Raw genomic sequence first — 27,404 nt, 5'->3', positions numbered from 1 at the left:
TCCCCAACGACTATATATGACTTCAAACACATTTCAAGCTATAAATACAAGCTAAGGACACTTGAAAAAGCAAGAGAACAACCATCCAAGCAATCAAACACAAGAGAAGAGTTTTTCATTCTTATTTCATCTTTCTCTTGTAAATATTTTGTTCTTGTGAGCTTAATTCTTTTAAACACCTACCTTAGAGAGGTTTTCTTGTTTACATTTCTTATCCTTTTGTAAAGGGGAAATGTTCTAGCTAATCCCGTATAAAATCTAAGGAAATGTTATAGTTTAGCCCGGAGAAACTAGGGAGTTTGTAAGGTTACTCTTTATCCTCAAAAGAAAGAACAAATTAGTGAATTTGTTGGAAAATCCTTGGTGGGGAGCTAAGGTAGTGGACGTAGACTTTGGTTGAGAAAGTCGAACTACTATAAATCGCTGTGCAATTCTCTATCTTTCAATCTCCTTACTCCCTAAACAAAAAACCGTTCTGACCCCTCTTTGTAAACCGTTCCGGTTATCGATTCGAGCTTCCAAAAATCCTAACAATTGGTATCAGAGCCTAACTCATTAAGAAGGTTTAACCACCTTGAGATGATCCTAGAAGTAGCTCTACCAATTCCATACACAACCGAGAAGATGGCTTCCACCTCCGGCTCGTTCCACATGGAAGACTCTCTATCAACCGATAAACCTCCATACTTCAATGGAGTCAACTATCATCATTGGAAGAAATTAATGAAGGTATTCATCCAATCCAATGATCTTGATGTATGGGAGATAATCGAGAATGGCTACTATTCTCTAAAGAAGAAGGAGAAGAAGCGGAGTGACAAAGAACGGAAGAAAGCTCAACTTAATGCCAAGGCCATGCACATGTTGTTTTGTGCATTTGGTCCTAAAATCTATGAAGGGGTTTCTTCATGTTCAAGTGCAAAGGAGCTTTGGAATAAGCTCGAGGAAATCCATGGAAACAAGAAAGAAGAACCAACAAAGGTGTTGTCTCTAATGGCTTATGAAGAGCCCGAGGTATCTTCTAACTCAAATGAATTTAATTCATATACGTTTGATGAGTTACAAGATGCTTTTAATATGTTATATTTGGAGTTTGAGTGTAACATCCGCAATACCGGGTTAGTGACCAAATTGTAAAGTTTCAGAATTTGGTGACTAAAGTATAAGAATGAAATAGTTCAATGATTATTGGATATATATGATGAAGGTTATTTAGTAATTATTAAAGGAAATAAAGGGCAAAAGGGTCAATTGACCAAGAAATGAATTAAAAATGGGATTGATAAGGATAAAAGCACGTGGAAAGGGAGAGAATTCTCCAGAGTTCTCTTCTCCTTTCTTCTTCTTCTTCACGTGGAAGCCAAGAGCCAAAGGTAAGTTTCTTTGTTTATAATGGAATTATTGATTTTAAGGTTGGGTTTTGATTATTAGATGATAAATAAGCTTAAGGAAAGCTTATATGGGATTTAAACAATAAAATAAAGGAATTAAGAAGGAATTTGTAATATGAGTTTTAAGATGAAATTTTGATATGGTATGGTTGTTGAAGTTTTATGGATGAATTTGACTTGTCATCAATCTAATTAAGAAGTATGAAGTGTTAGAATTGGAATTATAACACATTGAAAATTTAGTGTGATTCTTGAATGCCATGTAAATGATGGAATTTTGGGTTTAAAGAAGTGATTATGGAATAGAAATGAGTTTAAATATGTGTATGGAAGTTAGGAATATTAAAGGAAGTAAAATATGAAGGTTTAAGCTGAAATGAAGTGATTTTCGAGCTAAAAATATGATTTCTGGGCAAGGGGAATCGGTACCCATTCAAGGGGAACCGATACCCCTTCAAACGAACAAAAATTTCCAGAATGTCATGAGGGAATCGATACCCCCATAGTAGGGAACCGATTCCCCCTAAAGGAAAATGTGAATATTGGTTTAATAAGTTCGTTTAAGTTGCTAGTATCCAATTACAAGGTGTAGGTATCTAATGATTGCCTCAAAATGTACATTTATGTAGATTCTGCGCGTAAAGCAATTCTGGAACATTTGGCAAGTAAGATCGATCAAGGGAAAGATAAGAGATTGGAATTGACTAGTGAGGCCAAGGTGAGTGCATACTAGTGATATGTAGTGTTTAATGGAAATAAGACTTGCGATGAGTCTATTTCCTAGAGTAATATGCATGAAGTCATGGACATGATTATGTGTTGTTATAACTATATGTAATTATATGTATTACATTGATTGTATGTATGCATGACTAAAGATAATGATATGCTTTGTATATGCTATATAATTTATGTAAGACTTTATTATGTAATAATGGAAGAACATGGAATAAGTTATATGATAGAGTCATAAGAAATGAAATGAACATGAGAGAATAAGATAATAAGTATAAGTCATATGATATGGTATAAGTGATGATACGAGAAATGTTAGGAGACTCTAAGAGAATAGTATGAATTCGAGGGCATAAATAAGGATACATAAGTTATATAGAGAAGATTGATAAATTAAAGGAAACTATGGTTTATGTATTAAAGTGAAGAGCTACACAGTTTTATTAAAGAGTATTATGGAAGTCATGAGAAATTGAACTAAATAAATAGATGGTTTATGTGAGTGAAAAGGGAAAATGATATAAAATAAGTTATGAAATTATAGGAATATAGAAGATAAGTCGAGAGATGTAGGGAAATAGAAATAGATGTTTATTAAGAGTCATAGGAGAACAAATATATGTAATATGATAATGAAATATAAGACTACGTGGATACATGGTTATGAGATAAAATATGTAATAATAGGAAAATATGATGAAAGTGAGTTTATAAGAAGTGATATGAACTAGGTAAACATGGGTAACAATATATGCATAATGGAAACATGAGTTGGACAAGTACGTAGTGGTATGATTTATTATGAGAATTAGTATAATGGAGCTATATTAAAAGATTATAATGAATATATGAAATTGAATTAAGTAAAGAGATTAAATTAGTACCTAAATAAAAATACTATTAAATGATATATGTTTAGAAATACGACATAATTTATAATCTAAGGGAATACAATGAAATGGAGCATAAGGTAGATAATATGATATCCGTTATTATATATCTATATGATATATGTCATCAGGTAATATGAAAGGACTCTGAAAATTGATATAAGCTATGATAAAGTGTTCTAGGTGTTTCTATGTGTTATATGAAGCATATATGATCATATGTGAACAAGATATGATATGTATGTTTATATGAATATCTGAGAAATGATCTAAGCTATATGATATGATATATGTGATTATGTGCACTTTGGGATATATATTATATGATATGGATCTATGTAACTACGTGAGAAAGTATATAAGCTATGTAACATGTAAATGTGACTCATATGAAAATGTTCTATGAGTAATTGAACTATGTGTTATGTGAAATGATAAGTATAAAAGAAAATGCCCATGTTATGTGTCTTGAGAGCTAGGGGTATAGTTGGCATGCCAAGAGTCGAGGGTCTATGTGGTCCTTCGGGACATATATGTATTCTTTGGAACATGTGTGAAGTCTGGTGAGACACATACTTGATCCTTGGCATATGTATATGATTCTTAAGGAATGATATGTGGTCCTTCGGGACATATATGTATTCTTTGGAACATGTGTGAAGTCTGGTGAGACACATACTTGATCCTAGTATATGTATATGATTCTTAAGGAATGATATGTGGTCCTATGGACATTATTATATGGCACTACGGTGCAATTCTACGCGGCACTACGGTGCAATTCTATGTGGCACTTCGGTGCATTTACACGAGCTGTGGTGACAGCATTAGTGCACAACCTCCATAAACTCACATATCTATAGTTCTCACATATGTACATGGGCTAATCAAGAGATATAAACAAATATATGTTAGTGATATGATAAATGTTATAGAAATGATATGATGTTGTGTATGTATAGTGTTTGATTGAAAAGGTTAAGCATAAAAGTATGTGATTAAATGATAAACTGTTAATGATGAGTTATGTGTATGTATGTATTTACTGTAATTAATCTGATATGATTTTATATGATACGAGGAAATCATGTAATTTGGTATAACATAATAGAACAGAACATGCATGTATTGATATATGTTATAAAGTGCATTATAAGTTTTTATGCCTCACTAAGTCTTCGACTTAGCGTGTGATTGTTTCACACGTAGGGTACAGAAGCCAGAAGAGAAGAGAAGAAGAGTAAGACAGGTCAGCACCTCCCTTACAAAATTTTAGATCAGAAAATAGAGGATTTAAATGTTTTTGGTTATTTGAGTATAGTTGGCATGTACTAATTGGTTGAATTAAATATGCTCTGATTGATTTTGGTTATTGTGGTCAGTTTATGTAACTAAACCTCTTTTATTTTAATGAAATGTTTTAAAAATTCTTTGAATTTTATCAAGAGTCAAAGTTTGAAAAGTCAATGTGACACCTCAGACTCGTATCTGGGTCGGGTACGGGTTGGGGTGTTACATTTAATGGTATCAGAGCTACGGTTTAGTCGATTCTCGGCATAAACCGGAGTCTAGAGTGTCGTATAATGAATACATGCCAACAAAATAAAAAAAATTCTGATTTGAAATTGTAAGGAATATGCTGTCTTGCTGTAGAATAAGTTTAATAGAATACAATAGAAATGTGATTATAAGAAATGACAAAGTGAATCGATAGCTGACAAATCTGATGGTGATAGCAATTCACCTGCCCTGGCCAAGCAGGATGAAGAGCAGAAACCTTAGAAAGTGTCTTATAAGATTAAAGGTTGATTTTAGAAATTGAAATCATATTCGAATAGTTATAAAAGGTTCTCACTGTTTTGAATCGAAAAAGTGATACGGAGAAGTTTTGTTATAAAGTGAATAAGATAGAATATGGTGAGCAAGTGTCACCATAAGGATGTTAAAATATCTAAGGATGTGGTTAGAATTTGTGGAAAGTTCGAGAATAAGTGCATCAGTGACAAGTATATAAGATATATATACAGTCAGAGTTGATGAGTTTGAAATAAAAGAATAGTACTGTGTATTAATAAGAATGTGGATAGAACAAGGGTTTGTATTTTGGATGGAAAGAGTTAGCGTTGGCTAACCAGATTATGTGATGGAAAAGGTATAGAATTTAATATTTTGAGATGTTGTCATGATAAGACAACCAAATATGAAATGGATCTGGATACAATTGTATATTTGGATCATAGTACTGTGGTATAGTAAAGGGAATAAGGATTTGTATATTTGAGTAAAGCTGAGGATTGATAAGAAGAATTTAGGAATGTGTATATCGATGATCAGTTTATAAGACAAAGTAAGTCAAAATGTTCAATTGAACAACGTAAATTATAGGATGTATGAGAATGGAGGTGAAATTGAAAAGTTAAGTAAACGGATTTTGAGATAATTTCGATTGGAAATGATGTATGTGATTGGTTGATTAGGGTTGTGTTCTAGATTGGAATAAAAGGTAAAGTTGAGTTAATCAATTATGATGTGAATCTGAATATAGTTGGGTTTTGATCAGATAGCTATGATGTAGAAAAGGAGATAAGTATTTGCATGGAATTTTAAGAAATGAAAATACAAGTATAAGAAATAACAAAGTTCTGTATAAGAAATAGGTTATCAAAGTTATGAGGATGCAATGAAGATTGGTATATAGCGATGAATATAGGTGATAAGACAAGAGTATGTGAACATGAAAGAAAATATATGATTTGTGTATAAGGAATAAATAAAGGAAGAATGGAATAAAGAAATGAAATGAGATTGAGTTAAAGGATCAGACACGATAAAGGTTATATGGAAGTGTAGGTGATAATTTTGGATATACAAGTGAGAAAAGAGGGATTGGTGAGGTGAAAAGATTTTATAAAGTGTATGTTGAATCATATTTAAAGAAGATTTAAGGTCGTGTTCTTGGTTAAATGATGATGGAAAACGAATTTGGTTATTATTATAAGGTAGTTAAAGATGGATTTATGATGTTGATTGATGAAAGTGGATTGAAGTTACTGGTTGTTGTTTAAGTGATAAGTGACATAATATGAATGTAGAAAGGAAAAAGGTAATTGAAAAGTTAAAGGATTGAAAAGTACGTTTCCTGATGATGACAAGAAAGAGTAAGTAAATGAAGCAACATGAGAACATTAAAAGATATGTTTTATCATAATGTTCAGTGAAAATTCGAGGGCGAATTTTCTTAAAAACGAGGGAAGATTTGTAACATCCGCAATACCGGGTTAGTGACCAAATTGTAAAGTTTCAGAATTTGGTGACTAAAGTATAAGAATGAAATAGTTCAATGATTATTGGATATATATGATGAAGGTTATTTAGTAAATATTAAAGGAAATAAAGGCCAAAAGGGTCAATTGACCAAGAAATGAATTAAAAATGGGATTGATAAGGATAAAAGCACGTGGAAAGGGAGAGAATTCTCCAGAGTTCTCTTCTCCTTTCTTCTTCTTCTTCACGTGGAAGCCAAGAGCCAAAGGTAAGTTTCTTTGTTTATAATTGAATTGTTGATTTGAAGGTTGGGTTTTGATTATTAGATGATAAATAAGCTTAAGGAAAGCTTATATGGGATTTAAACAATAAGATAAAGGAATTAAGAAGGAATTTGTAATATGAGTTTTAAGATGAAATTTTGATATGGTATGGTTGTTGAAGTTTTATGGATGAATTTGACTTGTCATCAATCTAATTAAGAAGTATGAAGTGTTAGAATTGGAATTATAACACATTGAAAATTTAGTGTGATTCTTGAATGCCATGTAAATTATGGAATTTTGGGTTTAAAGAAGTGATTATGGAATAGAAATGAGTTTAAATATGTGTATGGAAGTTAGGAATATTAAAGAAAGTAAAATATGAAGGTTTAAGCTGAAATGAAGTGATTTTCGAGCTAAAAATATGATTTCTGGGCAAGGGGAATCGGTACTCATTCAAGGAAAACTGATACCCCTTCAAACGAACAAAAATTTCCAGAATGTCATGAGGGAATCGATACCCCCATAGTAGGGAACCGATTCCCCCTAAAGGAAAATGTGAATATTGGTTTAATAAGTTCGTTTAAGTTGCTAGTATCCAATTACAAGGTGTAGGTATCTAATGATTGCCTCAAAATGTACATTTATGTAGATTCTGCGCGTAAAGCAATTCCGGAACATTTGGCAAGTAAGATCGATCAAGGGAAAGATAAGAGATTGGAATTGACTAGTGAGGCCAAGGTGAGTGCATACTAGTGATATGTAGTGTTTAATGGAAATAAGACTTGCGATGAGTCTATTTCCTAGAGTAATATGCATGAAGTCATGGACATGATTATGTGTTGTTATAACTATATGTAATTATATGTATTACATTGATTGTATGTATGCATGACTAAAGATAATGATATGCTTTGTATATGCTATATAATTTATGTAAGACTTTATTATGTAATAATGGAAGAACATGGAATAAGTTATATGATAGAGTCATAAGAAATGAAATGAACATGAGAGAATAAGATAATAAGTATAAGTCATATGATATGGTATAAGTGATGATACGAGAAATGTTAGGAGACTCTAAGAGAATAGTATGAATTCGAGGGCATAAATAAGGATACATAAGTTATATAGAGAAGATTAATAAATTAAAGGAAACTATGGTTTATGTATTAAAGTGAAGAGCTACAGAGTTTTATTAAAAAGTATTATGGAAGTCATGAGAAATTGAACTAAATAAATAGATGGTTTATGTGAGTGAAAAGGGAAAATGATATAAAATAAGTTATGAAATTATAGGAATATAGAAGATAAGTCGAGAGATGTAGGGAAATAGAAATTGATGTTTATTAAGAGTCATAGGAGAACAAATATATGTAATATGATAATGAAATATAAGACTACGTAGATACATGGATATGAGATCAAATATGTAATAATAGGAAAATATGATGAAAGTGAGTTTATAAGAAGTGATATGAACTAGGTAAATATGGGTAACAGTATATGCATAATGGAAACATGAGTTGGACAAGTACGTAGTGGTATGATTTATTATGAAAATTAGTATAATGGAGCTATATGAAAAGATTATAATGAATATATGAAATTGAATTAAGTAAAGAGATTAAATTAGTACCTAAATAAAAATACTATTAAATGATATATGTTTAGAAATACGACATAATTTATAATCTAAGGGAATACAAAGAAATGGAGCATAAGGTAGATAATATGATATCCGTTATTATATATCTATATGATATATGTCACCAGGTAATATGAAAGGACTCTGAAAATTGATATAAGCTATGAGAAAGTGTTCTAGGTGTTTCTATGTGTTATATGAAGCATATATGATCATATGTGAACAAGATATGATATGTATGTTTATATGAATATCTGAGAAATGATCTAAGCTATATGATATGATATATGTGATTATGTGCACTTTGGGATATATATTATATGATATGGATCTATGTAACTACGTGAGAAAGTATATAAGCTATGTGACATGTAAATGTGACTCATATGAAAATGTTCTATGAGTAATTGAACTATGTGTTATGTGAAATGATAAATATAAAAGAAAATGCCCATGTTATGTGTCTTGAGAGCTAGGGGTATAGTTGGCATGCCAAGAGTCGAGGGTCTATGTGGTCCTTCGGGACATATATGTATTCTTTGGAACATGTGTGAAGTCTGGTGAGACACATACTTGATCCTTGGCATATGTGTATGATTCTTAAGGAATGATATGTGGTCCTTCGGGACATATATGTATTCTTTGGAACATGTGTGAAGTCTGGTGAGACACATACTTGATCCTAGTATATGTATATGATTCTTAAGGAATGGTATGTGGTCCTTATGGACATTATTATATGGCACTACGGTGCAATTCTACGTGGCACTACTGTGCAATTCTATGTGGCACTTCGGTGCATTTACATGAGCTGTGGTGACAGCATTAGTGCACAACCTCCATAAACTCACATATCTATAGTTCTCACATATGTACATGGGCTAATCAAGAGATATAAACAAATATATGTTAGTGATATGATAAATGTTATAGAAATGATATGATGTTGTGTATGTATAGTGTTTGATTGAAAAGGTTAAGCATAAAAGTATATGATTACATGATAAACTGTTAATGATGAGTTATGTGTATGTATGTATTTACTGTAATTAATCTGATATGATTTTATATGATACGAGGAAATCATGTAATTTGGTATAACATAATAGAACAGAACATGCATGTATTGATATATGTTATAAAGTGCATTATAAGTTTTTATGCCTCACTAAGTCTTCGACTTAGCGTGTGATTGTTTCACACATAGGGTACAGAAGCCAGAAGAGAAGAGAAGAAGAGTAAGACATGTCAGCACCTCCCTTACAAAATTTCAGATCAGAAAATAGAGGATTTAAATGTTTTTGGTTATTTGAGTATAGTTGGCATGTACTAATTGGTTGAATTAAATATGCTCTGATTGATTTTGGTTATTGTGGTCAGTTTATGTAACTAAACCTCTTTTATTTTAATGAAATGTTTTAAAAATTCTTTGAATTTTATCAAGAGTCAAAGTTTGAAAAGTCAATGTGACACCTCAGACTCGTATCCGGGTCGGGTACGGGTTGGGGTGTTACATTGAGACCATGAAATCCAAATATAAGAAAATGATTTCAAAATTTAAAATTGAAAACGATTTTCTTTTGAAAACAAAAATAGATTTTCAAAGCCAAAATGAAATTTTGAAAAAGGATTTAGAGCTTTCAAAAATAAAAATTGATAGTTTTGAAAAACAAAATTTTGATTTAAAAGTTAAGATTGAATGCTTAACAAAAGAAAAAGAAATCATTTTAAATAATTCATTTAGTTCAATAATGACAATATGCTCAGATTGTCATTATCATGGTCATTTGGAACATACTTGTCCTTTGAAGAAAGGGAAACGTTTTAAAATTAGGCAAGTATGTGTTCCAAAAGGAACAAGGGGCATTGTAACTAATATTCAAGGATCCAAAGCAATTTGGATACCAAAATCTACTTAAATGTCTCTTGTAGGTTTGTGGAAGCAATTGAGATGAAAATGATGATATTCAAGATGTTTTAGCCTCACATGAAAAATGAATGGGTAACCTCTAAGCTTAATACTTTTAATTTTGGATTATTTGGTTGCTCATTTGATTTTAAGCGTGCATGAGTTTTGCTTTTAAATGATTATGCATCATTGTTTTAATCTCATATATGTTGAAAATATGATTATGATGAACATTTTAAAGTTGTAATGATTTTTCAGAATTTTTAGTTCATCATAATAAAATTTTGGTCAAAATTTGTTTTAATGCAAATGATATCTCTCTAACAATTAATATCAACTTTTGAAATACTTTGATTTTATAAATCTTTAAAAAATTTTGACCTAAATTTGAATGTTTATGCATGCGGTTTAAATAAAAATGATATATCTATAATAATTGATATAAAAAAATTTCAAATGCATAGCATTTTTAGAAAACTTTATGCATATGGTCTTAAATTCAACAATTGATATTGCATAAAGTATTTTAGTCTTGGATATACTGAATTTCATATGTTATTAACATGTTTGTTATTCTTTGTTGAAATTCAATTTTGTTTAAGTGTCAAGATCCTAAAAACAAAATTTTATTTGGAATGCATTTATTGAGGGGGAGCTTTGATTTTTTCAAATGATTTTTAAAATGTCAAATTTACTACTTACTCTCCAAAGTTATTTTGAACTTCAAAGATTAGAGTCTTTTTTTATTTAACAAAAAGGGGGAGAAGTGTTAAGGTGTTAAAGGGGAGAAGTGTTAAAGTAAGGGAGAGTAATTTCAAACTTTATTTCAAAATCTTAAAATTACTCAAATGTTTTGTTATATCAAAAAGGGGGAGATTGTTGAAAACATTTTGATGTTTCTATATAACAAATTAAGTTAAATGAATTTTAAGATTTTACAAAAGATTTTTTAAGTATATTCGATGTAATTATTCGAATATCAAAATATTACTCCAAGTCTTTCAAAGTTCATTTTAATCCTTACTAAAGTGTAAAATTGTGTTTTATACTTAAACTATTTTAAAACAATTTTACAAAGTATTTCGAGCCTTAATCGATCCAAAAATATTTTCTTTTTAAAGGATTTCAAGAAAAATCAGATTGCTCAGGGGGTATAGATTCCCCCCCAGGGGGTACCGATTCCCCCCCAGGGGGTACCGATTTCCCCCTGTCAAACGGTCAAAAACAGATTACACTTAGGGAACCGATTCCCCATGAGAGGGTATCGATTCCCCCACGCTCCAAGCTGTTTTATTAATTGTTTATCATCCCCAAACGGTTCCAAAACATCCCCAGCGACTATATATGACTTCAAACACATTCCAAGCTATAAATACAAGCTAAGGACACTTGAAAGAAGCAAGAGAACAACCATCCAAGAAATCAAACACAAGAGAAGAGCTTTTCATTCTTATTTCATCTTTCTCTTGTAAATATTTTGTTCTTGTGAGCTTAATTCTTGTAAACACCTACCTTAGAGAGGTTTTCTCTATCTTTCAATCTCTTTACTCCCTAAACACTATAAATCGCTGTACAATTCTCTATCTTTCAATCTCTTTACTCCCTAAACACAAAACTGTTCCGACCCCTCTTTGCAAACCGTTCCGGTTATCGATTCGAGCTTCCAAAAATCCTAACAACTTTTTATGTTGTCCTTGAACCTGCACTAAACCTATATGTTATCCTTTTAAATGTTTATATAAGTGATTACTTCAGGAATGTTATTTGATGCATTTTGTGAACTATGATGGAATAATGATAGCATGTGAATACCGTGCTAGTTTAAAATATATTTGGCTTTGTTTTCACTGTTTAATATCATGTCTGTTTATAGTATATAATTTGTAGTTTTTGGTATATCTAACTTGGTATGTTTATTGTTTTTGTAGAAATATATTTCGACTGCATTGACCTTAAGGAATAAATTAAGTCTAGCCACTAAAATTGCGTCGACGCTTACACCTCTACAAAGAAAATTGTTTGAGGATACTTGCTTCGGGCCATGGCTGAAAGTACAACATACGGGTGGAGATGTTATGTTGACACATTTGTTTATTCAGACCATGACTAACGATCTACCTGAGAGGATACAACGTGGTGATGAAGAGATATGGTTTCATTTTCCTCCACCATCGGCGTATACTTGTTTTGGGCGGGAGGAGTTTTACTTAACCACTAGTCTACGCTTCGGACACGATGAAGTAACCCGATATACTAGTCATATCTCCCGCCCATCATGGTTATCTCGGGTTTTTCCTGAGCTGGCAAAGTCGAAGCCGAGTTTACACGTCGACGACTTGAAGAGATTATTTGTTAAAGATGGTTTTACTCGGATGGATGACCTTGATGTTGTCCGAGTATGCCATTTATTACTTTTTCATGCCGACTTTTTAGGAAAAGAGGGCAGACAACCTATCTCTGAGGACCTAATATTATTGGTAGAGGACCTAAATGCATGGAACCTGTTTTCGTGGGGTTCATATCTATGGAAAGCTACCTGGAAGAAGTTTTCGTCTGCCTTTGAGGACCGAAAAAGTTTGCGGGGCGATGGTTCTAAATACACTTTGACAGGCTTTACTTGGGCCTATAAGGTAAGAATTTCTATATAATGTTTCCAAAATTATAATTAATTATTTAATAATTACTAATGTTTTTGTATTATATTGTTTATAGATTTGGATATTTGAGGCTTTCCTCAGCATGCAGACATATGCGATAAAAAGATCAAATGATATTCCTAGGGCTATTACCTGGAAGAGGATCCGCATGTTGGATTGGGAAGAGTTACTCCCATATACGAAGATGAATTATGTAAGTTAACACACAAATAATACCATATACAAACAAGTTATTACTAGTACAAGTTTAACTTTGTTTGAGCTTTTATATTGTTAGGAGGTCAACTATCCATTACAGAGGCTGACACCCACAGAGGCTGAGCTTGCCACTGATTGGTGGCAAGCTAGTAAGCGGTTTTTTGATGGGACGGATGATGAGAACCCCCACTTCGAGAGCCATCACCTGATCGGGCCGATTCTACAGCTCGACACCCGGAGCCATCACCTGATCGAGCCTCTTCTCCACCTCCACCATCACCTATTCTATCACATCATCGAGCCTCTTCTCCACCATTACCTCATGATAGGCGGTCGACAAAGAGGCCACGACATTTATCTCCCTGTTCTCCACCTCCACGGGATGAGTTAGGGGAGTTACGTGATGAGGTCAGTGCTTTGCGTCATGAGGTCGGTACTTTACGTGAAGATAATGGTGCATGGTGTGATGAGGTTCGGTCTTTACGTGGTGAGGTGGATTTTTTATGCGATGGCAATGGTGCTCTACGTGGTGAGGTATCTACTTTACGTGCTGAGGTTGCCGCTCTACGCGAAATTGTTTCATCGTTACAGAATGAGGTTCATACTCTACGCAATGAGGTAAATTTGTTTAATACTATACTAAAAATGCAAATAACCTTTTTTCGGCATTATTTATTTATTTTCAGCAGCCCGATAAGGTAAATGCTTTACGTTGGGTTTTTCTTGTACGACAGGGTTCACGCATCAGACGTCGTGCACGTGCCATTACGTCTCTGTTTACCCCACTAGTGCCAAGACTCCGTAAGAAGAAGCCTGATGCACCTATCATCATTCAAGAGACGCCTCCTATCGTTCAAGAGGCCCCTCTCATCATTGAAGAGGTCCCTGTCATCGTTCAAGAGGTCCCGCCCACCGTTCAAGAGCCCGATTCACATGGCGTCATATGTCGATATATTGATAAACCCCATTCCGTGCCTGATATGATGGATGCGAGTTGGCTTTCGTATGTGTTACTGGCCAGTACCATTGCTCAGTAGGAGAAGGAAACACTACCGGACACAACTACGGATAATACCCTTTGGGCTAAGATCGCAGTTGATTTTTATCTACATGAGCGGAGCAATGGGTGTTATTCTGACCTATGCCAACTCGACGATGTTATGCATTTGTTTCTTGATCGGTCTTGGTGGGGTATTTTATTATGGGTTGAAGATAATGACTATCTCGAAGGGGTGGTAAGTCTTATATTCTTCTTATATTGCATTTTGATTAAATTTTTTTTAAATTATTAATAAATTCACTAATATATGTATTTTTTTTATAAAACATCATATTGATGCATGGGTGTCACGTCTTCTAATAATAAGGAAATTGAGGAAAATAAAAAATACTCGATGGACTATTATGCCGATGTCTTTTCACGTAGCTCACTTGAAAGATCCAAGAGATATTTCATATACGTTGGGTAATGGAAAATCTAAACTTTATCCTGTGTGGTGGGAGGTCGATAAGGTTAAAATTTATTTTTTGAATATTTTAAAGGTTTTTATAAATTTTATTTGATGTGCGTAATTATTTATGATTGCAGGTGTTTATCCCTATTTTGGAACGTCGTCATTGGCTTCTCGTCGAGCTTCAGCTCCCATTCCTGAAGATAATGATATATGACAGCATGTTGAATTACATACCATTGTCTGATTTGATAGATATTATTTGTAAGGGATGAAGCGCTCATTTGGCGAAATACTTGAACATGATTGATTATTGGATTAAAAAAAGTTCAAAGTTATAATGATCAGAGACGATACCGCGCCACAACAAACGGAGGGAGCCAGAGGGGATTGTGGTCCTCTTGTATGCATGTGCTTGGAGCGTTTGACGACAGGAAGTAAACACCTTCTACCTCCCACATATAGAGATAGAGGTCCAGTAGGCTTATGGTTTCAGCATTTTATGGCTCGAGCGATATATGCGAGACGTTGCCTACCTGCATCCGCGTGCTGAAAGTTTGCATAAAAAATTGGTAAGTTTGAGCAAGTGTTGTTAACATATATACTCTTTGTTGGTTTGAAAATGTTTGGTTAAGTATTTAGAATTCAATAATTTGATGTTTGTTGGTTTTATATGTGAAGAAAGTGTTGTTTGAGCAAATGTTTTGGTTTCTGCAGGTTATTCCTGACGTGAGCTGCGTGAAATTGATGTATTTGTGCATAAACAACAGTCTGGGTACACTTTTTTTTGCTTGTTAAATTGAATTTTACATTGAAAGTTGATTTGTTTAATTGATTTGTAAAAGTTGATTTGTTTAATTTGATGTGTAAATACGAATTATTTTTTTGCTTGTTTAATTGATTTGTAAAAGTTGATTTGTTGTTTTAAATTCAATCTGCATTATGTTGAAGGCAAAAAAGACATGTTGAAGGTACAAAGTTGCAACGCGAAAGGTAAATTCGCAACGCGAAATAAGCGTTGCGATAGTCAAATTCGCAACGCGAAAGTCAAATTCGCGTTGTGATTTTCGGTTTGCGATTTCGCGTTGCGAATTTGACTTTCGTGTTACGAATTTGACTATCGCAACGCTTATTTTGCGTTGCGAATTTGACTTTCGCATTGATCGCAACATACAACATCAAGTTATATACAACATCAAACACATTCCAAGTTATAAATACAAGCTAATGACACTTGAAGAAGCAAGAGAACAACTATCCAAGCAATCAAACACAAGAGAAAATCCCAACATGATAACAACTGAACAAATCATAGCAATGTTCAAACTCAAGTTACTAATGAATGTCTAACTGAAAATGTATGCATTCACACATAAAATACACATAATACAATGTTTGCATTTAAAAATAACCTAAGTTAATAAGTCCCAAAAGGTGAAGCCGGTTGTGATTGGGATTTTGATTTTGATTGCGATTTTGATTTCCTTTTGCTTGTCACCATATTAGCTTTGGATTTTGATGAGGATCCATTTTTTGGTAGAGGAAAAGATGATTGTGACGGCACTGGTGATCCACAGGTCAACCTTGTATGACCACTTTCCTTGCACCGACTACATGTCGATATCCTCTTCTCTTCACCCTTATACGGTATACGATCATGATTTTTTGGTCGGCCATGTAGCCTGTTGTCCATGACTGGTGGAAAAATTATTTGTAAGTCATCTGGTATGTCCCACTTAGAAGGATGTGGACATGGGTAGACAATCTCGGCATAAGTCTGTCGATATACTTCTGTAGTGTAGCAATCCATAGCGTATGCGCTTGAATCATCTTGGTTTAGATGAAGAGCAACTTTTATAACATGGTCACACGGATACCAGAAGTTTGTCATTTCTTACAACTACACGTCTTTGCATTTAGATCGAAAAGCTCATTTAAGTTATTTTCCAATTCTTCAAACAAAGTGTTTGAACATGGTTCAACTCTCCATGACGTTGACTTCACAACACATTTCATTATCTTTTTTTCAGTCCATGGTGTAACACGACTTTCCAATGTTCCTGTAAATTTAAATAAATAATACTTAGTAAAATATATGATAAGTTACGAATTTAAAGAAATAATACCTGCATGGTTTCTTTTCTTGTAGTACCACTGTTGAATAGAGGCTCGAAAAAACTCCATTAACATAGTAATGGGTAATTTTCAGGAATGACGACTTAGAGCGTTGATTGATTTTGCACTATTAGATGTCATGAAACCATATCTTGCTCCAAGTTGATGTACTATTGACCATCTTTCAAACCCGACATCTTCTAGTGTTTGAGCACATTGAGGCAAAAAACGTCTTAAACAATTTATATGCTTATTAAAATCCACTTCCTGATAAGCTTTTATAGCCTTCCAGTATGTCCATCTGTGATTTTTTATACCAGCAGACGTTGATTTTAGATTTCTGTACAAATGAGCACCACAAAGTCCATGAAAAACATCTGGGAAACACCTTCTAACAGCGTTGTCAATTGAGATTGCCCTATCGGATATGATTGTCAGATTGCTAATATGACCTATGCAATCCCTAAGATACCCCATAAACCATGTTCATGAATCAGAGGTTTCAGATTTACCAACCCCGTAAGCTATTGGTAGTATCCCATTGTTAGCATCCATGGTTACTGCTAATAAGTTTACTCCAAGGTATCGACCTTTCAAATGTGCTCCATCAACTATAATAACTGGGCGCATGCAAGTAATAAACGAACGAATCTACAAAATCATATACACAAGAAATATAATCATTTAAATGTGAAATGCATGCAACTAACAAAAATGAGTCAACAAAATTATAATTATTTACTAACCGCAGCACCAATGGCGATAAACAACAACTCAAAGCGTCAATCTCTATGTGTTTTGATATGAGTTACCGAACCATGATTTTTCAGCTTTAAATTGTGACAATAAGCTGTCAGTTGGGCAAACGATGCTTCTGGCGACCTCCTCAACAATTCCAAGGCATAACATTTGGCTCTCCAAGCTTGAGAATATGTGATACTAATCTTGAACCGGGCATTCATATCAGTCATAATTTCATGTCCCCGATATACCCTTCCATTCAAAAACATTAACTCAGCCAGAAAACCACCAACACTTTTTTGTTTGCCTGTCTATGGTGAGGAAAAACTTGGGTTCTTGAACATGTATGTTTATCAATAAAATTCCTAATTTGAAACATTTCACAATCTTTTATCCTCTTTGCAATCATACGCCACGTACAGTTTTTGTCAATCATACACTTTATTTCGAAACGATCTTTGCTTGATTTGTTAACTTTTAGTTGATAGCCATCTTCCACACATTTCGTATACAAAGCTATCTTCAAGTCTTCCTTTGTATCAAAAAAATCATCTTTTTTGATACGAATAACTTTTGTGTAACAATCAACTGGTATCTTTACCAACTCTTCTTCCGGTATCTGAAGTAATTTTGGCATATTCCAGTTATACTCTCATGGCATTTTCTTCTTTTTCTTTTCTTCGGGGACTTCTTCTTCTTCTTTTTCTTCTTCAGGGTTATATGAATTACAAAATGGATGTTCAACATGTTCATTCACAGTTGTAACTTCCTCCTCATTATCATCAACAACATCTTCCTTGGCAGCGGCTGTTTCATCATCAAAATCTGGGTATTGACCAATATCAAAATCATTACATGCAGGGTCTGTTTCTTCTTCCATCACATCATCAAAATCCGAGTATTGACCAAGATCAAAGTCCGGGTATTGACCAAGATCAAATTTCGAATGCTGACTAGTACTCACAATTTTTTCTATTGGCTCATAATCGTCTAACTGGTCAATACGAAAACCGAAATTTGGTGCTGAAAGTTGATTGGGATTTGGATTAGGAAAAGGTTGTGGGTTTTGAGATTGTGTTTGATATTGTGTTTGGTATTGGAAATGTGGTGAAACAAAATTTTCTTGGTGATGAAATTGTGGTGGAACCATTAAATTTTGAGGTTGATAACAATGTTGTACATTGTGAGCACCATTAACTGGGGTTGAAGAACTTAGTTGATTACTACCCGCTACTGACCCAACTTCACTACTTCTAGGTTCAACAACATACAATGTAACATCATCCTTCTTGCGATACACTAATGTAAGCAATGAATCGTTCAACATCTTCATTGTCGGTTAACAAATAAACTTTACCTTTTCTCTGATAAGATAGCCTAAATCTATTTAGAGGCTCTAAATTCAATTTCTTTGCAACACGTAACATTAGAGTTTCATAAGTTAACTTTTTTAATGACAGTTTTAGTTGAAGATTCATGGGTAAAGGAACATATTGTAAAACACCATGAACATTCTCCCATGACACTCCAAAACACAAATCTATCCAAACATGATCAACATTAGATGATTTCATTCTACAAATTGTAAATTAATTTACTAAACAAACGAGCTATAAACTAGATATCATCACTAACTTAGAGAAAAACATACCTTTATTAAGTTGATAGTTGATAATTTGGGAGAGAAATCATTGAAAAATTATATAGAAATAAAATTATGTAAAAAAAAATTAGAGACGGGGAAGGATGTCGTTGGATATAGGAACGGATGTCGTCGGAGAGAGTGATAGATGGAGATGGAATGAGTTAGGATTTAGGGATTTAGATTATGAGTTGATGCTGCTGCGTTGTTATATACCCAAAACATTTATGTTGCGAAACTAAAATCTATTGCGAAATTAAATTCGTGTTGCGAATTCGAAAATCTAGTTGCGAATTTGAAATTCAATTATGAATTTTGAAATTCTGCATTGCGAATTTGACTTTTGTGTTGTGAATTTGACTTCTGTGTTGCGATTTACAAATTTGCGTTGCGATTTACATATTTGCGTTGCAAATTTGGAAAATCGCAACGCGAATTTGGAAAATCGCAATGCGATTTACATATTCGCGTTGCGAAATTGGAAACTGGGTTGCGAAATTGGAGTTCGCGTTGCGAATTTGTTGGTCATTTTGGCAAATCCAAAAAAAGTTGATTAAAATCGTATATTATAAGGCATTTTCGGTCACTGAGGTTATTTTCTCTTTTGTAATAGCTTTATAAAATCTAATAATTATTTTGACAATAAACACTCATACTTATGGTATACGCGATGCTTGAACTTGAGACCTTAAAGGGACAATAATAAATCTTTTAACCATTAAGATTGTTTGGTTTATGCATACTTTACCTTCAATGTAAGGTAGTAGGTCAGTACATAAGTAGTCTCTGTACCAAAAATATATATACGTTTATAAGTCAATAATAAGTGAGCTATGTCTACTTTTAAGGTGCAACAAGTTTTAATGTCAGTTGTAAACTCGGCTGCATCTTGAGAAGTAACTTGTTAATTAGTTGTTATAACATTTTAAGTTGGCAGTTGACCTTTTTGGTATTTATAAGCCGTAATTTACTTAGATGATTGAATCTAACGTCAACTTTGAAATAGATTATAAATATTTAATTTCATCAAATTATATATACGTTCATAAATGAATTTATCAAGTGACTTTAGTGGTTGAAGAGAATTTTGTTCTCTTTAGAGATTCTGGTTTTAAGCAATTATATCTACGGATGTGTGTATCATGTGATTTAAGGATAAATGATTTGTTCGACTTTTAAGGATTGAAATTGATCGCATTGAATTTGTTATGTTTGATTGGTTTGTTTATACAACGAAGCATTGCTTTGTTTTGAAGATTATGTTGGATAAAAGTATCTAATTTTCTATTGTTTTGATATCTAGTACAAGTCATCATCTTGTATTTCTATTAAGTCTTTGTTTATCATTAATTCTTCTAAGATTAAGATCGTTCAAATCACATTTTGTTATTTTATCTTTCAAATTATCGATATCACACATCACAAATATAGTTATGACTAAATACTTATGTAGTTTTCACAATCTTCTGTCCTCAACCTGTTCACTATCTCATCATGTTTTCCAAATATCGTCCCTCTTCTAATGGAATATGTCAGAATCACTGATGGATTTATAAATTTAAAAATAAGATCCAAAATTTTAATATATTTAATTAAAAAGAATTGGGTATGCAAATTTTCATATATTTTTTATGTTCCTCTTAACATATTAAAATAACTTATATGATTTTTATAAAATATGAGGATACATTTACTCTTTTACGAAACTTAATGCATCCGTCCCTGGTCGGAATGTTATGTACAAATAATGTTGTCGGAGTTTCCTGTTGTTGCCTCTCCTTGATACGAGGATCAGCTCATACTAAATAATAAGGGTTTGGTGTGGGCAATGACTAATTACAAGCTGAGATCAAGCCTTAATTAACATCCACGTTTTTAATTAAATTTTCAAAATCCTTTTAGGACCGTGTTAAGGATAAGTTAATCCCATGATAAAATTATAATTAACACCGTGAACTTTTTCCTTAAAATTTGAATCACAATCTCTAATACAAAGTTTAAATAAATGGAATTTCTTATAATATAGAATACGGTATATCTCATAAACCTTACGTAATACCAAAAAATTCTTCTTACGTAACTACGTCCCTACAAAACTTATTACTACAACAGAGAAACAGAAAATGATTATATCACTCCGATAATTTTCTATTCAATAATTTTAAAGATTAAAACTTAATCAATATTTCTAGGGTCGAATACTCCCCCACTAAGAAAACCTATTTTATAAGAATTTTCATATAAATAAATTTATTCATAAAATAATCCCTAACTATTGAAATTATATCGAATTTTAACTTAATTATCAATTAAAATTTAAGGCGATACACATAACATCTTTAAATCAAACTTAACAATATCCACTTGTGATATTAGCATTCTATATCCAATTATATATGTAGGAAAAGCACATATTACATATTTAATACTTAAATTATTAGTTTTGATCCGTTTTAATATTTAAGCTTTTATTTTTTTTTCAAAATCATATCTAACGTTTAGTTTTGTTTCATTTTATTATTCCACAGTTAAAAATTTAACAGACGAGCTCACCAGCCGTCACGTCTATAGTCGTCGTCCGTCACATCCGTCGACCGATGAAGCCCAAACTTTCTAGCCCGTACATTTTCGATCCCCTAAACACGATTTCAACCTCCGTTTTACCGGGAAACACCTCAATCTCCCCAAATCTACGACGGATTATTCGATTTCTTCATCTTTCGATCTCCATGGTCCACCATCCGATAGGCTTGAAATTGGACTATGTTGGTCGACTCGTTATTCTCTCGTGGTCTATCGTTTGGATTGGTCGTCCTCCACCAGAGCTATGCCACGTAAGCTTGTCGTTAAGTTTTTAGCGGTGAGGTACTAAAATGAAACAAAAACTAAACGTTAGATATGTTTTTAAAAAAAATAAAAGTTTAAGTATTAAAACAGGCTAAAACTAATAGTTTAGGTACTAAACACGTAGTTAACCCATATATATATGAATCTTTATTTGCTGTTCCCAGCTGAGACATGATGCAAATGTGTTGAAGTGGCGAGCACGTTCATTAGAAGCCTGCTGGAACCTTCCTTCGCTTCGAGAGTAAGGATTTTAACTCTTTTTACCATTAAATATACGATAGTAATTCTGCATGTGCCATTAAATTAAATAAAGCTCACCCATTATGGCTATGCTTTGAACATCTCTTTATGTTCAAGTTGCAGCTCAACTTTATTTAGCATTTCTTTTTCATATAAAAGAAAAGAGTAAATTTATATTTTGGTACATTAACTTGATTTTATGGTTCAATTTCGTACCTAAAGTTTTTTGGTTTTATTAAATACCAAAACTTGATTTATCGGTTTAAAGTGGTACTTTAACTTCTTTTTTGGTCCAATTTGATATTAAGACAAAATATTTATTTAAACCAATTTGAACCAAGGAATTAAGTTCAAGATAATATCTATTTAAAGATAGTTTTCCATCATTTAACATTAAACACTTAAACCCATAATATTCATGATGTTTAAACTTCAGACCTCAAAAATTAATAACAATTTCTTACCGGAAATAGTTATTAAATTGTCGTTATTACGTTATTTAGTGCACTCAATAACGTTTGGTTATTCAGAAAAAAACAAAACTAGATTTACCTTTTTATTATATAAATAATTTTAATTTAACTTTTTATTGATAATATTTGAGTTTAAACACTTGATCCTAATCGTTAAAATTCAATTTTTAATTGTAAATTTTCAAAGTTGGACATTTTAGATCACCTCTCGAAAAAATACAAAGTTTTATTATAATAATTATGTGAAAAGTAAATGCCACGTGATTTTATCTTTGTGCACGATATTTCATAAGATATTTTCATCGTCGAAGTTGAACCTGACGTGGCTATATAAATATAGCAGCTATTTATCTGTTTATATATGGCAAAATTTTCAAGCGGGGGGCAGTGAAAAAAATATTGGCTCGTGAAGGATTTCATCAGAATTATTTTTTTGATCTAATATGATTATTACATTACTAATCGGAGGATGTCGGAAACACAATACATCTTCTAAAAAATGTGACGATCATAATATAACTCTTGTTTTATTTCTTTGGTAATCTTGATAATTTTGACATTCTATAATGTCAAAAAAACGTATTATATTTCTAACGTCTTTTTTAATACTATAACAATCTTAATTTCAGAAAATAACTATGAGAATACCCTATATGAACCAACTATTTTTTCTAACCGTTTATATATTTTCAAACACAATGATTTGTTAAACCTCACTTTTATTTTCTGAATAGTTAAACCACTAAGAGCCTTTGCGTGGGGATATTTTAATAAAAAAATATTAAAATGATATTATATTACAATAATATAAAAACAATAATGAAATCAACATATATATATTTTACATATTTATTTTTAATAATATAAACATAATTTCAAATTTATTAAATTTATTTATTGTTAATTGTCACATTGAATTAATAAATTCAATTTAATTATTTCTTGTATTATTTTACTTTATTAAGTTAGTGCACTTAATAACGTTTGGTTATTCAGAAATATAATCATAATCCGTCCATGATTTTTGATAATCTAAATCACTTTTGAGTACAAATCTTACCATCTGCAAGTACTATGGCCAATAATGAAATCGGAACCTTTAATGGTTTTATCTCGATAATTTTTTATTTTCCATTGATATATGATTTATTAATTAATTAATTAGAATCCGTTCCTATAGAGATTTATTATGATTTATCTTCTTAATCTTATTTATTTTAATTATAATGTCAAAATTCAAATTTTAAATATTATTTAACAAACTTAACGTATCAACCAACTAAATCAACTTATCATTGATAACTCTTTCTAACTTTCACCTAGACATATATTCTTTTACTTGATAATGTATTTATAAATCCTCATTCTTAAGATGTTATGTTAGAAATTTGTAAATAAATAAAAATCTAATTCCATAAGATTTTTTTTGTTTAAAATAAAATTTTAATTATTAAATAAACTAAATTATCAGGTAATATTTAGATATTAGAACTATAATAAAATCTAAATTAATTATCAATTAAAATTTGAATCAATATTTGACATATTATAATTTATAAAATTTATGATACATTAAAATTTTAATGATTCAAAATTATATTTTATTTATGTTGTCATGAGAACAAGTTTGTCTCGTCAGTTGTTGATAGTTTACCCCTTTTGATCTGGACAGAGAGTCGCGGCCGATGAAGGAATGGTCAATGGCCGATATTTCTTTGTGATATAGAGATGATCATAATGGAGAGGATGAAGATGGGTGTGGGAGGTAGAAGGTTCATCCCCTTTAAAGTTTCATCTATGGTATTTATAATATCTTATCTGATGATGTCATGCGCAAGGTAATTATGACTAATTGTAAACTAACAAGTTTGATAGATTTGTTAGTAAGACTTTAGATTTCGTTTTGATATGTCACGTGGGTCTATCATAAGTCTTGTCCAAGCACAATGCTCTAGTAAGCGAAGACATATATATGTGCGGAGATTTTGGCTGACACAGTGCTGACAGTTTTAGCAAGTACAATCAGGCGGAGGCTTGGAGGTTTCCGAAGATCATCTCGAGAGGTATAACAAGTTGTCCTCATCTTAGCCTAGGGAATATCATAAAGTGGCTTGATTCAAGACTTAGTATAGCGGTCATTTGCTAATTTCTCTCTTAGAAGAACCTGGGTTTAGCCCCCTTTACAGTCTTATATAGGATATTTATATTGGTCCTAGTTGATGATGTTAGGCGTATGATAATGATAAAAATATGTAGACTAATAGGTCAAATGGATTTGCTAGTCAGACTTTAGATTTCGTTCTGCCGTGTTATGTAAGTCTGTAAGAAATTTTGTCTATGCATTGTAAGCTACGTCCTCAGAGACATATGTATGAAGATCTTGATTGGAGTATTTTTGGTTATTAGACGAGTGCTGATAATTTAAACGAGTCCAATCACATAAAATTTTAGAAGTTTTCAAATGCCATCCAAGAAGATATAACAATCCTCAATTACTAAATTCATTTGGGGTAAGATGATTTCAGCCCGATGAAGTAATAGTTATAGAGCAGCACCAGGTGTATAGGGTTACATTGGATTTCCCGACGGAGAAGTTTTGGTTTCAACGTTCTTTAGACGTTTCACTTTCACCGCCCCACTCCTAAAAAGCAAAGCAAAAGCTGCACCCAAAATGTAAAAAAATAGAAAAGGGAGACAGCAAAGCGAAGGCTTTCAGCTTCAAGTTGCCTTTTTCACGTCTATATAAATGCATCAAATGAGAAAACTAATGCATTGCTGATTTGCAGTTAATTATCATCCAACCATCATCTATTTCTTGCTGCTTCTCTCGTGTGTATATTATGAAGATCAAACAGATAACGTCTACTGTGCTGGCGAGTACTATTGCCAAAATCAAATCCATGGCAGCCAAGGGGAAAATGAGTGCAGCCAAAGCCAGGCTCATCATTTTAACACTGATGAAAAGCAAGAAGACAGTTTTACTCGGTTCTATCTCCAACAAGATTCATGGACTCCTTGGCGACAAGGAGAGCAACCAAGAGCAAGACGACCAAAGCAAAGCCATTGTTCCATATTCCTACGACTTCACATCCAATTATGGTGATGATGATGATGATGAGGGTAAGTACCCTGACCTGACGCACTGTTTGTTCGACGAGGAATTGGAGTTGGAGGCGGCGACACAAGGCGGATCCATCGTCGAGATGGTGAGGAACTCCAAAGAGGAAGGAGAGGATTTCCGTTTGGAAGACGAGATCGATCACGTTGCAGACTTATTCATCACCAGGTTCTACAAACAAATGCGCCTGCAAAAGCTCTTGTCTTTCAAGAGGCATCAAGAGATGATGGAGAGAAGCGTTTAGACTCACACATTTAGCTTTCTAATATGTTGCTTCTGTTTTTTTCTTCTTAGTATCCTATGAATTGGTTAAACTACATGTTTAGTATTTCAACTATCATTTTTGTTTAGTTTTGGTCATTCATTTTTTGTTTAAAAAAAGTACTTAAAGTTACGTTTTGGTTTCATTTTAATTTCATGTCGTTAAAAAATCAACATAATTGTTGACTTGATTTTTAAAAAAAAATTCAATGATGATGTGACATTATCTTATAATGACACGTTATCATCACCGTTAATTTTTTAACGGTGAGTGATCAAAATAAAACTAAAACGTAACATTAGATATAGTTTAAAAAAAAATGAGTGAGCAAAATGAAATAAAAATGATAGTTAAGATAATAAACATGTAGTTTACCCTTTTATACACATTCAAAAAAAGCTTGCTTTGGTGGATTCTATACGACCAAAATAATACCATTAACACATCAATCCACATCTGGCTTTAGTTTTCATCTCACTTTTTGGAAAGCAATGACATTTTCTTTAAGTAAATAAATGAGCTAGTAGCACGAGTCAAACGATTTTGGTTATTAAGAAATTTGTTGTTATTTTAGTTTTCGGCTCGAACGATGCGTATGTGAGGGATACGAATGTTTATTGTTAAAGAATTGAAAATCTTTGAAGAGATACTATCTTATATTTTATCACAGATTTAAAAAAAAAACAAAAATAAATGAGTAGTAAAGAGTGTAAAGAAGGAAGAGCAATCAGACTATTTATAAAGGTTTCATCCTTATAGACGAGGAACCTACGTATCTCTCCGGACTTTCTTTTCTAAAAGCTATTCATTAACTTTTCATGATGCTTACCTTTCAACGAAGAAACTATCACTCAGTCCTAATATCAAATATCTAAATACTAATAAATTTTAATGTTTATAATGTATTATTTAATAAACTTTAATCAGTTAACTCAAAAATAATATCATAACGTGAATGACAGTTTCCGTTACTATAACGACATTGAAAACGATACCGTTGTGAACAACAACAACAACAATAAAATCATATTCCCATATGTAATGGGGTAAGGGGGAGGTAGGTTAGTAGGCTGCCCCCAACACTAGGTTGAGAGTAGCTTCCGTGGAAGACCTTCGGCAGTCAGAAAATTAAAAATAAAAATAAAATACAATGCATGTATAAATAAATAAATAAATAAATAAATACATAGTTGAACAATCTTCATATGCAGTCATTCATATGTGCGTCTGTAAATGGGAAGTAATCCCTGCAAATAAATCCCTGCCTAAAAAACTCTGCATATAGATAGAAACGTAAGTACCGACTAAATTTAAAAAGAGGAAACATGAAGAGAATGATACACAGAAGTCAGCGATAGCAAGCTACGAGAATGAAAAAAAGTCAAAATGGATTAAAACCTAAACTAAGGCAACACTACTCCGCTACCCTAGTTCTAAGCATTCATAAATTCCAATGACAGAAACGTATAAAAAGTAGAGGTTATGGAAATTACAACAAAGGCAATTAAAAAGAAGACAAAGATGTTACACCCTATGGTTGTTGACCCATACTACTCG

General features: G+C 32.4%; 1 protein-coding gene across 1 annotated transcript; it reads left to right on the top strand.

The window, feature by feature from the left end:
• Positions 1-15,111: 15,111 nt before the first annotated feature.
• On the top strand, positions 15,112-25,829 carry LOC120140318. Its single transcript, XM_039155306.1, has 2 exons — positions 15,112-15,116; positions 25,314-25,829. Exon 2 carries the CDS (start codon positions 25,368-25,370, stop codon positions 25,827-25,829), a length of 462 nt encoding a protein of 153 aa, XP_039011237.1. The 5' UTR covers positions 15,112-15,116; positions 25,314-25,367.
• Positions 25,830-27,404: the final 1,575 nt, after the last annotated feature.

This window comes from Hibiscus syriacus, unplaced genomic scaffold (genome assembly GCF_006381635.1).
Source record: "Hibiscus syriacus cultivar Baekdansim isolate YM2019G1 unplaced genomic scaffold, ASM638163v2 tig00110783_pilon, whole genome shotgun sequence".
NCBI classification, from domain to species: Eukaryota; Viridiplantae; Streptophyta; class Magnoliopsida; order Malvales; family Malvaceae; genus Hibiscus; species Hibiscus syriacus.
Note: the sequence above shows the minus strand (reverse complement) of the source record. Positions and strands in the feature narration are given on the sequence as shown.

Coding starts and splice junctions, on each gene's coding strand:
- LOC120140318 (XM_039155306.1), top strand. CDS start 25,368: ATGGCAGCCAAGGGGAAAATGAGTGCAGCCAAAGCCAGGCTCATCATT.